The sequence below is a fragment of the Ranitomeya imitator genome, chromosome 1 (genome assembly GCF_032444005.1).
Source record: "Ranitomeya imitator isolate aRanImi1 chromosome 1, aRanImi1.pri, whole genome shotgun sequence".
NCBI lineage: Eukaryota > Metazoa > Chordata > Amphibia > Anura > Dendrobatidae > Ranitomeya > Ranitomeya imitator.
This window is the reverse complement of record NC_091282.1, coordinates 149655467-149670831: the sequence shown is the minus strand read 5'-3', so window position 1 is coordinate 149670831 and position 15365 is coordinate 149655467. Positions and strand designations below refer to the sequence as shown.

The 15365-nt window shown below is 44.5% G+C and overlaps 1 protein-coding gene across 1 annotated transcript in view; it reads right to left on the bottom strand.

Moving 5' to 3' along the window:
* POLR3G (RNA polymerase III subunit G) overlaps positions 1 to 5737 on the bottom strand; it is a 37738-nt gene extending 32001 nt beyond the window's left edge. The window contains exons 1-2 of the mRNA XM_069745377.1: positions 5609 to 5737; positions 4474 to 4592 (exon numbers count right to left, since the gene is read on the bottom strand). Of these exons, the coding sequence (XP_069601478.1) occupies positions 4474 to 4590 (117 nt within the window). The 5' untranslated portion in view covers positions 4591 to 4592; positions 5609 to 5737. The remainder of the gene's footprint in view (positions 1 to 4473; positions 4593 to 5608) is intronic.
* Between the last annotated feature and the right edge of the window lie 9628 nt (positions 5738 to 15365).

Below are 15365 nucleotides of genomic sequence, written 5' to 3'. Positions count from 1 at the left end.
CCTCAAAGATTTGCAAATACAGGTTCTGTACTGATGGAGCCTGTAATTCCCCCAACCTTTCTGCAGACGTGATCGCTACTAAAAACGCGGTTTTAAAGGGAGAGTTTATTGATTTCTATGTCCCCCATTATGTCCCACGGCTGTTCACATAGAAAATTCAGGACCAGATTAAGATCCCATGGCGGAACCGATCTCCTGATTAAAGGTTTTAGCTTCTGGACTGCTCTAGAGAACCGACTGATCCAGGGGTGGTTAGAGAGATAGAAATCGAAAAACACTCAGGGCCGCTATTTGGACTCTCAATGTACTAGGTCTAAGGCCTTTTTGGAATCCTGACTGCAGGAAGTCAAGGATCCTTGGGATATTTGGATGGTCAGTATCAACTGTCATCTCCCCGCAAAACCCACAAAATCGTTGCCATATTTTTGTATAGATAGCGGATGTGACTGGTTTTCTGCTGGCTTGGAGGGTAGAGATATTGTCATCTGAAAGGCCCTTTGCTTTTAAAGACCTGCCGTTCAAGATCCAGGCTGCCAATCGAAGAGCTCCTGGGTTCTGGTGTAGAACTGGATCCTGCTGAAGAAGATCCTTGAAATGGTGGACTCTTCCCAGGAACCTTCAGGTAGGGGTACCATGGCTTCAAACCCCGAGTGTTTCAGTCATGACAGACGCAAGTCAGCAAGGTTGGGGAGGTCATGTTCAAGGAAGATATTTCCAAGGTCGTTGGGGAAGGAAGGACAGCAAGAAATCAAACAACAGGGAACTACACGCAGTTTGGAAGGTCTTAACGGCCGCGCAGAACCTACTGAGAAACAAACATGTAAAAGTCTTTTCGGACAATACGACGACTGTAGCCTTCCTTCGACATTAAGGCGGCCCAAGACATATGGCATTGCAGGGTCTGGCGGAACAGATCTTCAGATGGGCAGAAAAGTCAGAACTGTCAATCTCGGCGGTGCATTTGGAAGGATCCAAGAACCAGTTGGCGGATTTCCTCAGCAGAAAGAGTATCCACTACAGAGTGGGAACTGAACATCGAGGTCTTCAAAGTCTTTGTCATCATTGGGGGAAGCCGGATGTGGATCTGTTTGCTGCCAAGCGAAATCTAAAGGTCAGAACCTTTTACTCCTTAAATCCCTGGGAAAACCCAACAGCGATCGATGCTTCCTCCCACCCCTGGAACAACGGTCTTCTGTATGCTTTTCCTCCTCTGGCAATGATTCCAAGGACACTCAGGAAAATCTGCGCGAACAAGGCCAATGTCATTCTCATAACTCCTCACTGGCCGAAACGGAGTTGGTTTCCCTTGCTAAAAATGCTGTCAGTAGAGGAACCCCTCCTGTTAACCAGAAAAAGAGGATCTCTTGACCTAAAGAGAGAGTCTCAGCCTCTGATTTAGTGAGTTCAGTTTTCTGTTCCAGCTCGTCAGAACTCCCTGCTGAAGCTGCTGAGAATGAAACTGGCTCCAGTTCACGCAAGGGATGCAGGCCGTCAATCCTAAGATTTTCATCCCGTCTCTGATAGAATTCTGGCCTTGAGCAAAGAGATGGACTTTTTCTATTTTGCCCTTTAGCCTGTCTTCTGGTAGGTAGGATATTCTTGTCTCCGAATCTAGCATGACTCCTAAGAACTTTATTCTGGACTTGGGTATCAGATCCGATTTTTTCCAATTTATAATCCACCCTAGACTCTCTAGTGTGGAAATGAGGGATTGACAGTTGATCCTGAGCTGGTTTACCGAGTCGGCCGCTATTAAAAAGTCGTCTAAATAAGGAATTACCATTATATCCCGATTTCTCAGATAGGAGACCACCTCTACCATAAGTTTTGTAAAAGCTCTGGGAGCTGATGCCAGGCCGAAGGGCAGAGAGCAAAATTGAAATGGTAGATTTTGCCTTCCATATTTACCACAAACCTCAGAAACTTTTGGTGATTTAGATGAATAGGTACATGGTAATATGCACTCTTTAGATCCAGAGTACACATTACCATACCCCTTCCTAACAGAGGAATAGTTGACCGAATTGACTCCATTTTTAATCTCTTGTATGTCACCCATTTGTTTAGGCGTTTTAGCTTTATTATTGTTCTCGATTCTCCAGACGGTTTTATTATTGAGAAGAGATTTGAGTAATGACCTCTGTACTCTTCCTGAGGGGGTACCGGAACAATTGCCACCATTTCCAGGAGGTCCTGTATATCTGACCACATGGGGGACACCGATTTTAGATGGGAGCTGGAAACTAGGAATCTTTTGGGAGGGAGAGATATAAACTCTATTTTGTATCCCTGGGACACAAAGTGTAAGACCCAAGGACTTGCCGTTACTTCCCGCCATCCTACTAGGAATTCGGCTAAACGACCCCCCCACTCTGATGGCATCATTTTCTCCGGTGGCTAGAGCCCGAACCCGAGTAGCTCGAATCTTTGCTTTTGAGCCTGTTGTCCCCACCTTTTTGATAACTCCATCTACCCCGCTTTCCTTTACCCCTGTAATCTGGATTTGGATTATAGCGGGGTCTACGAAAGGGCTGGAATTTTTTAGGCTTTTCTCCCGGGAACCCTTTCTTTACATCTGAGGCCTTCTCTAAAATGTAATCGAGGACCGGTCCGAAGACCCTGCCCCCAGAAAAGGATATCGAACACAGCTTATTCTTAGAATGCATATCCCCCGACCAGCTCTTGAGCCAGATAGCTCTTTGGGCTGCATTAGATAGGGATTGACCCCTAGCTGTGAACCCAACTACTTCTGCAGATGCATCTGCCAAAAAGGTGGTTGCCAATTTTAACAGAGGCAGGGATTTTAGAATAGTTTCCCTAGGAGTCTTGGTTGTTAACTGATCCTGAAGATCATCTATCCATAGGTGCATAGAGCGAGCAACAGAAGTCGCTGCTATATTCGCTCCAATAACTGCTGATGAACTCTCCCAGGCCCTTTCTAAAACTGTCTGCCTTTCTATCCATGGGCTCTTTTAGGTTGGAAAAAGAGTCCTCAAAAGGAATTGCAGTCCTTTTGGACACTTTAGCCAACGATATGTCTATTTTAGGAATGTCCACCCATTCTTTAACCTCCTCTGGATCAAACGGCAAGCGGAGTCTGAAGTCCTTAGGAATAGTCAGCTTTTTCTCCGCTTCCTCCAGAATCATGGATTGGATATGGGAGTTTACCGGAAAAACCTTAGAGGTTTGAGAGTGTAAACCTCAAACATCTCATCCTGAACCAAACAGGATGGTTGAGGCTCTTTAATCTGCATAGTATGCCGTACAGCCTCTAAAAGTTCTCCCGTGTCTGCAGCGAAAAATAAATATCTTCTCCCTTTCTCCGGAGGCTCTCTACTTTCTTCCTCCTCATCTAGATCTGACACGGAAGATAAGATCAGACACAGAAGATAAGGAGTCTCCAGAGGAATACTCTTCCTAGATTTTTCTGGAAGCGAGGCCTGAAGGAGTACCAGGCCTGATACGGAAGCCTGAACCTCCTCTCTTATGATGGCCCTCATTTGTCATAAGAGAAGCCTGCTCCTCTCCTATGAGCCTGCAGGTGCATGCTTCACACAGGGGTTTCAGCAAGGTATCCTTCATCTTAGACGCACAGATAGGACACTTTTTATTCCTGCTGGGCTTCTTTTAAAGATTTCTCAAGCAAGGAGGCACCCTACAAGAAATACATAGCTTTCGCTACTATGGTGGACAATTTTGTGAGGTTCCATATTATACAGGGCTCCCGCCCCACTTACTGGTGTTATGCACGCCTGTCCCACATCAGATGTGGCCACGTCCTCCATGCTCCCTTGGAGATCGCTTAATGCTCACCCCAGGCTCATACCTTTTTGTTCTGTTAGTCTGGTGCAGCACTTTCGCGCCATCTGACCGCTCCAGAACTTCTCCAGCTGAAGAGACGCCGCCCGCCCCCCTCGGCCGCAAACCGGAAGTGACGCGCTGCCGGAAACTGAGCGCGGTGCAGTGTGGTTTGGCTTCCCCCCCCGGCAGCCGCATGGAGACGCCGCCATCAGCAGAGGCAGCTGCCGGGACCGCATGCACCAGAAGGGTCGAGAGCCCCCGGCAGGGGGAGCGCTACACTGGTAGGCAGAGGGCCCTTGGGCGGGTGTTGGCCGGCGGGTGCCTCATGGTGGGAAGGGTGAAGCAAAGCCTCCCCGATCCACACCTCCCACACAGAACGGTCAGTCTTCTCTCGTCTTTTCCTATCCATAATGGGACAGGAAAAACACTGAAGGGTGGTAGGGGGGAGGGTCCTTTTAAACTCTCGGGTTTCCTGTCCCATGATGGATAAGAAGGACGTCCTCCAGTGTGCTGTCAGGTGGTGACCTGGAAAAAAAATAATCGAACTTGTGAATGGCCCCATAGACAATTATAGGTGAAAGTGCCATCTATGAAAATAGCGGATAGCACTCGTGTGCAAAAACCGGACATCAGAATGAGGCCTTTGAAATCCATAGCAATAACAGCACTTACTGGGTACAGGGGCAAGGGCTGTGCTTGAGTTTCTGGAAGAGCATCACCCCTTGAAAAGCCAATTGCTTGCAGGTCAAATGTAAAGTTTGACCCTCGCCCTCTTCCTTTACCAGCCATACCTGTTTAAAAAAAAAAACATGTAAAATCAGCAATGATTATTATAATTATACAACATTTTAAAATATTGTAATTATGTTACTTTGGAAGTATGCAAACAAGCAAAAAAACAAAGTAACAATACAGCAGAAAGAATCACATCCAGGACTGGTATCTTTACTAAGTTCATGTCTAGAGATCCAGTCTCCAGATTGTACTTGTATACTAAGACCACCCCACAGAAAGGCGGACCATCCCCGCACCAAGACAACATCTAAATACACTGCCTATTGTCATTGAAATCTGCAGCAGAAATAATGTGATACGATTATTAAAAAAAAAAAAAATAAAACTCTCAGGATGTACTGGATTATTGGAGCTACTTTACTTAATTTGCTGTTTGGCATAACCACAGGGTTTTTTTCTTCAATTTGCAACCAAAGCCACCAAATGGTGCCCCTATATCTAGGATAAGGGTCGCCCAAATGGTTGTTCAGTAGTGATGAGTGAATATACTCGTTACTCGAGATTTCTTGAGCATGCTCGGGTGTCCTCCGAGTATTTTTTATTGTTCGGAGATTTAGTTTTCCATCCTCACCGCAGCTGAATGATTTACATCTGTTAGCCAGCGTGATCACATGTGGGGATTCCCTAGCAACCAGGCAACCCCCACATGTACTTATGCTGGCTAACAGATGTAAATCATTCAGCTGAGGTGAGGAAAACAATCTAAAAAATACTCGGAGGACACCCGAGTGTGCTCGGGAAATCTCAAGTAATGAGTATATTCGCTCATCACTATTGTTCAGCCAACAATTTTCCCGATTCACCAGCGCATACAGAAGCCTGACCAAGCTTGCATGTGTTTTCAATGGGAAGAGGGGCGTAAGCCGCAGCTGAACACCTGTGGTAGGAGCTCATCTCCAGGATTAAGAAAAGGATCCAGTGTCATAGATTAAGGTTAAAGGGCTTTCCACCACTAGCACAAACCCTTCTCAATCTGAATGTTTGACACCATTAAAATAACACTTCTACTCACCTTCGATGCCGGTGTGGTTTCGGTGATGTCGGCACTTTTGTTTCCGGGGCTCACACGAGGTTTTGTCATGTGAGCCCGATACCAAATCAACGCTGGCGTCAGAGACACAGCCCTGACTTCCTGTTGATGTTCAATATGTCTGAACGTGGGGACAATGACGTCAGCATTAATTGGGCGCATGGTTCACATGAAAAAAAGCCTCATGTGAGCCTCAGGAATGCGAGTACCGACACCAGTATATCGACACGCCGGCACGGGAGGTGAGAATAAGTGTTATTTTAATGGGGGCAAACATTTAGATTGTCCAGTGAACAACCCCTTTAAGCACCTATGATGAATTGCTGATGCTAGGTTTGCTGCAAAAAAAAAAAAAAAAAAGCATTTTACCGATCTAACAAAGTAAATGACATTTATAGAAATAGAATGCCCACTGATTTTTTTGTTTGTTTTTACGCTGCGGAAATTGGTCTGCGGTGAGTTTTTTTTATAAATCCGCAACATGTCAATTTCTCTTGTAGGTATGCCAAGAATTTCTGCATAGACTTGCTTTCAATATGTAAAAATCCATAGGCAAAAAGCATGTTTGTTTTTAGCGCGTTTCTTCTTCGGAAACGCTATAAACACATGTAATTCGCACATGACTAGATGAATAAAAGTTGTCAAAGTCAAATACCAGGAAGTATCAAAATCAAAGTAGCTCAATTTAAAAAGGAGATATCAAGAAGAGACAAAAAAAAAAAAAAAAAAAAAAAAGTAATGCCATAGGCAATACAACCGCAGAAAAATATATTAAAAAAACCACAATGACCTAAAGGTGCAGAAAATCTGCAACATCAAAAGTTCACCAAATAACCATTGTGGGAGCATAGTCTACTATGGCTGCACCTGCTCTCATCTGACATCTGCCAAAGGAGAGTCTGGAGGCTCGGATATAGTTTGGCAAACTTTTATGTGCCTTTATCAAATGATAAGAAGAAAAATAAAAAACACGCAGACGTGGTCAAATTTCCCCAATTTTTGCAAACTGCCTGTGAACTCACATCCGATCGGCTAACATGCGGACCGTCTTTCGCGCATGACAAAGCTGGAGTATTGTGCCAGCGGTACATGGATGCGCGATCTTGTAGAATGGTGCAGTGGTGGATACTACGCTCTAACCACAAGTGAGGCGCATAAATCCATCCATAAATCAATTACTACCACCGAGAGGGTCACTTTATAGAATAAGAAGTACTGTGTACCAAACAAAGCTTCTAACCTGGGGCTTCGCTTCCTCCCAAAAGCTATGGAGTAGAGCAGACCGCAAATTTATGGTCACCATGTATGACAGATGGACGGCCTTAGAGCTAGATTGTTCTTCTCAGAGCCATGGCAAATCCTGAGCACCCAGTTTAACACATGGATCCATTACACTTTCAATACGAGGCTTCATGTACACATATGTACAATATGGATCCCAATACACCTATGTGGTGCATGTCTACAGAAAACTATAAGGCTATGTTCACACATTGCTTTGTGCCTGATTTTTTTTTGCAGCCAAAACCTGATCTCTTGGCAGTAGGAAAAAAAAACGCAGACAAAAAGCAGTTTTTGCTGTGTTTTTCAGGATTCCAAAAGTCAGCTTTGTTTCCACCATGCAAGTATGAACAATACAGGGGGTTAGGCCACTAATGCAATAGGAACAGTGCGTGGAAGGTGGGTGGTGACTTCAATGGAAGCATTCAAGCCGAGGCTGGACAGATATCTGTCTGACATGATTTAGTGAATGCTGCATTGAGCAGGGGGTTGAGGTCCCTTCTAAATCTTAACACTATGATACCATAAAACATTTTTAGAAAAAAAAAAAGTGATCAATTTGATCAAACTAGTGGAAAAGGTTTGTTTTTTTTTTTTTTTTTTTTTTTTCTTTGTCTGAAAAAATAGTGACTATTATGAAGAAAAAAAAAAGTTCACGAGTTCATGAAAAAAAAAAAAATACACAATTGCAAGTGTAATAAAAGCGGGTAGAGTTGAATTGGACAGGCATGATTTATCTAATGTAGGTCATTGACTTGATAGGGTACTGCTTACCTTAGGGCCGGGATCACACATGCGAGAAATGCGGCGGCGTATCGCATGTTAATACCCGAAATTGCCGCTGGCACTCAGGAGCAGAGCGGGCGGCCCCATAGCAATACATGGAGCCGCACGCTCCGCTCCTGAGTGCCAGCGATTAACATGCGAGACCCGACCGTATTCCTCACATGTGTGATCCCGGCCTATCACTAGTGTCATTAAACTGTACTAAAAACGGACATCCATGCTCATGTGAGGAGACCAAGACATAGTTCAAACGTGGAAAGCTCACAAATAGAAATGTGCTTCACATCCTGTCGTACGTGCTCTACCTCCCCCTCCCAACAAAAACGCTACAAAAACTGATGGCAACATTTTTGCTGCATTATTACACTTATTCACCACATTCTATAAGTGAAAAAAAAAAAATGCTGAAACATTGGACATGCTGCAGTTTTTTTAAAAAAACACAGCAATATTCAAATTCAGTAAGGGAAAAAAAAGTGTGTGCATGACATTTCTGAAATCGTATAGTGTTTGCCTGCACTGTAAAAAGCAGCTTTACATTTATCTTTAAAAAAAAAAAAAAAAATAGACAAACAAAAACAAGCGGTGTGTGAACATGGCCTAGCGGTGCTGTATTCCAACTGTTGAAAGAAAAGAGGAAAATGCCATAAAGAAAAAGCCTCATACAGGTCAGATGCCGTATGGAAGAGTGTTCTAGGATAAGAGAAGGCACAACAGCAACTTCCCTTACACATCAAAGGCAAAGAGTCCGTCACTGTGTACACTGCTTGGGCCAAATAATACGGTTATCGTATGGAGTATATACACATATTACAATGAATGCACCCAACATCAATTCATTACCTATTTTTCACCTTATGTCATAAATAGTTTACAGATACACATCTATGTTTTATATGCAATCATAATATAGTAATAATCATAATGTTTACCAGAAGAACCCTGATCTTTAATGCACAATCAGCTCTTCTCTGGAGACGTCCAGGTCGCAGGCATCACCTGTTCAATAGCAGGACTCACATTGCCGGCAGGTGAGCTAATCCAGAAGTAACTTCTTAAAGGAACAGGAGAGCAGATTAAAGGGAACCTGTCACCTGAATTTGGAGGGACCGGTTTTCAGTCATATGGGCGGAGTTTTTGGGTGTTTGATTCACCCTTTCCTTACCCGCTGGCTGCATGCTGGCTGCAATATTGGATTGAAGTTCATTCTCTGTCATCCATAGTACACGCCTGCGCAAGGCAAGATTACTTTGCCCAGGCGTGTACTACGGAGGACAGAGAATGAACTTCAATCCAATATTTCGGCCAGCATGCAGCCAGCAGGTAAGGAAAGGGTGAATCAAACACCCGAAAACTCCGCCCATATGACCCAAAACCAGTCCCGCCAAATTCAGGTGACAGGTTCCCTTTAACGTTATGTTCACACCTGGCAGATTTGTTGCATATTTTTCTGCAGCAAAATCCACATTATGTGCAGATTTTGTTGCAGATTTCACCTTGTGCATTGCATCCGCAATGAGTCCTGCACAAAAATTTCACATTCCACACCTTATATTAATTTTCGTGCAGAAATTGTAAGTATTTCTATGCGGCCGCACGCTCCAATCTGAGTGCCGGGTATTAACGTGCAAGACTCATCCGAGTTTCTCGAATGTGAATATGAGCCCTAACCCTGAAGCTTCACGTATGATGTGCTAAATGGGTTTTCAGACTAAACAGTGGGGGTGACAGAAAAACGACTGGCACATCCAAACTAGTGTGAATAGGTGCATACCAGGAGCAGCTACCTCCATATACAATATACAAGAAAAGGTTGCACTCTATCATGCCAAAGCATTGTCTAATATGAAATACATGAAATATGAATAGCAAAATGGCTTTTGAACATTAGGAAAAATATTTGAGAGATGAGCTCACACAATTTTGCAAAATTCTGTGCAAAGCATCTCTCAAATATTTTTCCTAATGTTCAAAAGCCAACCCATATGTAGGGCCCACTTACACCTCCAAAGCAGGTGGAATTCTGCATTTTGATGAGCTATTGTGCTGCAAACAGCCCATATACAGTTCTTGCACAGGGGCCTCTTCCTTTTGATAATTTTATTATCACACATTATGTAAGCTACTAGTTGGTGGCCCAATTCTAACGCATCGGGTATTCTAGAATATGCATGTCCACGTAGTATATTGCCCAGCCACGTAGTATATTGCCCAGCCACGTAGTATATTGCCCAGCCACCTAGTATATTGCCCAGTGACGTAGTATATTGCCCAGCCACATAGTATATTGCCCAGCCACGTAGTATATTGCCCAGCCACGTAGTATATTGCCCAGCCACATAGTATATTGCCCAGCCACGTAGTATATTGCCCAGTGAAGTAGTATATTGCCCAGCCACGTAGTATATTGCCCAGTCACGTAGTATACAGCACAGACACGTTGTATACTGCCCAGTCACGTAGTATACTGTCCAGTCACGTAGTTTACTGTCCAGCCACGTAGTATATTGCCCAGCCACGTAGTGTATTGCCCAGCCACGTAGTATATTGCCCAGCCACGTAGTATACAGCACAGACACGTAGTATACTGCCCAGTCACGTAGTATATTGGCCAGCCACGTAGTATATTGCCCAGCCACATAGTATATTTGCCAGCCACGTAGTATATTGCACAGCCCGCGCACTCAGTATATAACACAGGCCACATAGTGTATAACACAGGCCATGTGGTGTATAACAGGCCACGTAGTGTATAGCACAGCCCACGCAGTATATTGCACAGCCCCCATAGTACATTGCACAGCCATGTAGTATATTGCCCAGTCACATAGTATATTGCCCAGCCACGTAGAATATTGCCCAGCCACGTAGTAGTATATAATACAGCCCACGTAATATATTGCACAGCCCACGCAGTGTATAGCAATGTGGGCACCATATCCCTGTTAAAAAAAAAAGAATTAAAATAAAAAATAGTTATATACTCACCCTCCGTTGGCCCCCGGATCGAAGCGGTTACAGACGCTTCTCGCTCACTCCGGTCTGAAGAGTGCATTGTGGTCTCGCGAGATGATGACGTAGTGGTCTCGCGAGACCGCACGTCATCATCTCGTGAGACTGCAATGCATGGAGCGGTCACAGGGGTGTCGCGAGGAGCGGGAAAGGCCTGTTCCTGATCTGACGGACAGTGAGTATATAACTATTTTTTATTTTTTTAATTATTTTTAACATTAGATCTTTTACTATTGATATATTGCATAGGCAGCATGAATAGTAAAAAGTTGGTCACACAGGGTTAATAGCAGCGTTAACCGAGTGCGTTATACCGCGGTCAACGCTGCCATTCACCCTGTGTGAGCGCTGACTGGAGGGGAGTACGGAGCGGGCACTGACTGCGGGGAGGAAGGAGCGGCCATTTTTCCGCCGGACTGTGCCCGTCGCTGATTAGTCGTGGCTGTTTTGCCACGACCAATCAGCGACTTGGATTTCCATGACAGACAGAGGCCGCGACCAATGAATATCCGTGACAGACAGAAAGACAGACAGACGGAAGTGACCCTTAGACAATTATATAGTAGATGTTCCTGCCTATCGTGAAATGACCCCTGTTGACAGTCCATCCTACATGAAGTATACAGCTAGTCTGCATAGATCATGGGATGTCAGACATCCATACCTGGCTGCCTTATAGTTGCTTCTTCATCTATGCATTCCTTACGCTGTATTAAAGTACACACACAAACACATTAATTCTTATCTATCTAATGGGATGACAACAGCTGTCCAGACCTGCATCCCAGCACAAGGACCACTCCGGAGAAATCCCTGGGGAATAAAATCATCTTCAGTGACAAAAGTGAGGGACTATCGCAATGTCTCAGGGCATTGACTCTTCTTTGAATGCTGCTCAAACTGTAGGGGTGCAGCTGTGGGACCCTATTTTCAGAGATGATGTCCTCCACCCAACTCTCAAAAAGCTGAAAGGGTCTTCAGGAGGGTTCCCTGAAAAATGCACACAGGAAAATTGCACACAGGAAAATTAACCACAGGAAAAATGCCCACAGGAAAAATGCCCACAGGAAAAATGCCCACAGGAAAATTCCCCACACGGAAAATACCCCACACGGAAAATTCCCCACATGGAAAATTCCCCACACGGAAAATTCCCCACATGGAAAATTCCCCACACGGAAAATTCCCCACACGGAAAATTGCCAATTAAAGCATCACAAAAGTTTCAGATCTATGATATTTCAGGTGCAAGGTGAGGATGTTCACATAATATGTGATCAACTTGTGATTTACAGTTGACCTAGTGCAAAACTGCAAAAATGATGATCTGTGGTTTGCAGCAGTCTGTCATTATCAGCAATAGATAGATCTAGTCTGCTCTCATCTCTCACTGATTCTGCCTCACTGCTCCCACCAGCCCAAAACAGCAGCACATGCAGAACCAGCAAACCAGCAGCAGTGTGATCCAGAGGAGCCATCACTGCTATCAGTGCTCGCAAAAGTATCACTGCTGCTGGCAGAGATAGTTGGTCCTGGAGAACAATATAGAATTATAGGTGAGATGCTCTGCAGATCAGGAGAATAATATAGAATTATAGGTGAGATGCTCTGCAGGGCAGGATAATAATATAGAATTATAGGTGAGATGCTCTGGAAGCCTAGAAGGCACAGCAGAAAGGTGAGATTCTGTCACTTGTACCACTTTGTGTTCTTGCTGAGAATGTATGATATGCTTTTGCAGTGGAGTCCGATGGGCCCCAGTGTGAAATTTGGCCCTTCCCCCCCACACACACGTTGGTCAGATGTATGGCCCCCTGTACACGGAAAATTGGCAATTGCATCATCACAAAGTTTCAGATCTATGATATTTCAGGTGCAAGGTTCACATGAAATGTGAAAAGTGCCCACAGACATGAATACTCACAGGAAAACAGTAGAAAGTTATAGGTGAGATGCTCTGCAGAACAGTGAATAGCATAGAGCTATAGGCTAAATGCTCTGCAGGACAGGGGGATAGTATTCAGGTATATGTAAGATGCTCTGCAGGGCAGGAGAACAATATAGAATTATAGGTGAGATGCTCTGCAGATCAGGATAATAATATAGAATTATAGGTGAGATTCTCTGCAGGGCAGGAGAATAATATAGAATTATAGGTGAGATGCTCTGCAGATCAGGAGAATAATATAGAATTATAGGTGAGATGCGCTGCAGATCAGGAGAAGAATATAGAATTATAGGTGAGATGCTCTGCAGGGCTGGAGCGCGTTGGCTGTGAGCTGACATCAGAGGTGCAGCCACAGGGAGCGGTGCATGAAATGGCGCACACTCCGATGTCAGCTGCTGGGCTGTGCGGTGGCTACAAAAAGCACTGGGCGATGTGGGAGCAGAGGAAAGGTGAGTAGAATGTTATTGTTTTTAATTATGCATTAGGGTCAGAACGGGGACACATACACTAGGATTGGGGACATATATACCAGAAAGGGGGCATAAATACCAGGATGGAGATCATGTGGACCATACATACTAGGATGGGGACCATATATACCAGCATTAGGACATATATACCAGGATGCAGACATATTCACCAGGATGATGGGCATATATACCAGTATGGGGGACATTACTACATAATGGAGGGGGGCAATTCATACGTCTTTATAGAATTTAGAACACTACAGGGGGCCATACATCTGACCAACGTGTGTGTGGGGGGGAAGGGCCAAATTTCACACTGGGGCCCATCGGACTCCACTGCAAAAGCATATCATACATTCTCAGCAAGAACACAAAGTGGTACAAGTGACAGAATCTCACCTTTCTGCTGTGCCTTCTAGGCTTCCAGAGCATCTCACCTATAATTCTATATTATTATCCTGCCCTGCAGAGCATCTCACCTATAATTCTATATTATTCTCCTGATCTGCAGAGCATCTCACCTATAATTCTATATTGTTCTCCTGCCCTGCAGAGCATCTCACATATACCTGAATACTATCCCCCTGTCCTGCAGAGCATTTAGCCTATAGCTCTATGCTATTCTCTGTTCTGCAGAGCATCTCACCTATAACTCTCTACTGTTTTCCTGTGAGTATTCATGTCTGTGGGCACTTTTCACATATCATGTGAACCTTGCACCTGAAATATCATAGATCTGAAACTTTGTGATGATGCAGTTGGCAATTTTCCGTGTGGGGAATTTTCCGTGTGGGGAATTTTCCATGTAGGGAATTTTCCATGTGGGGAATTTTCCGTGTAGGGAATTTTCCGTGTGGGGAATTTTCCTGTGGGCATTTTTCCTGTGGGCAATTTTCCTGTGTGCATTTTTCTGGTCACCCTTCAGGAGAGATGGATAGTCGAGCTAGGCTATCAGACGCTCATCTCTGTAGCTGTAGTAGCATCCGTCCTATGGTTTCATTCAGGGGCGGACATATCATTGGTGCAACTTCTTTGGTAGCACAGGGGCCCAAGAGGTCAAAGGGCCCACTTACACCTCCAAAACAGGTGGAATTCTGCATTTTGATGAGCTATTGCACAGGGGCCTCTTCCTTTTGATAATTTTATTATCACACATTATGTTAGCTATGTTCCTGCCTATCGCGAAATGACCCCTGTTGTCAACCCATACTACATGAAGTATACAACTAGTCTATAGTCTTATAGTTGCCACTTCATCCAAGCATGCCTTACATTTTATTAAAGTACACACACAAACACATTAATTCTTATCTATCTAATGGGATGACAACAGCTGTCCAGACCTGCATCCCAGCACAAGAAACACTCTGGAGTAATCCATGGGGAATTAAATCATCCTCGGTGACAAAAGTGAGGGACTATCGCCCTGTCTCAGGGCATTGACTCTTCTTAGAGTGCTGCTCAAACTGTTGGGGTGCAGCTGTAGGACCCTATTTTCAGATATGATGTCCTCCACCCAACTCTCAAAAAGCTGAAAGGGTCTTCAGGAGAGATGGATAGTCGAGCTAGGCTATCAGACGGTCATCTCTGTCGCTGTATCATTCTTCCTATGGTTCCATTCAGGTGCGGACATATCATTGGTGCAACTTCTTTGGTAGCACAGGGGCCCAAGAGGTAAAAGGGCCCACTTACACCTCCAAAGCAGGTGGAATTCTGCATTTTGATGAGCTATTGTGCTGCAAACAGCCCATATACGGTTCTTGCACAGGGGCCTCTTCCTTTTGATAATTTTATTATCACACATTATGTTAGCTATGTTCCTGCCTATCGTGAAATGACCCCTGTTGACAGCCCATACTACACGAAGTATACAACTAGTCTACATAGATCATGGGATGTCAAACATCCATTCCTGGCTGTCAAATAGTTGCCACTTCATCTAAGCATTCCTTACACTTTATTAAAGCACACACACAAACACATTAATTCTTATCTAATGGGATGATGACAGCTATCCAAACGTGCATCCCAGCACAAGGACCACTCCGGAGTAATCCCTGGGGAATGAAATCATCCTCAGTGACAAAAGTGAGGGACTATCGCCCTGTCTCAGGGCATTGACTCTTCTTAGAGTGCTGCTCAAACTGTTGGGGTGCAGCTGTGGGACTGTCCGTCATGTAACGGATCCGTCGTGTTTTGGCGGACCGTCGGCATGAAAAAACATTCAAGTGAACTTTTTTGT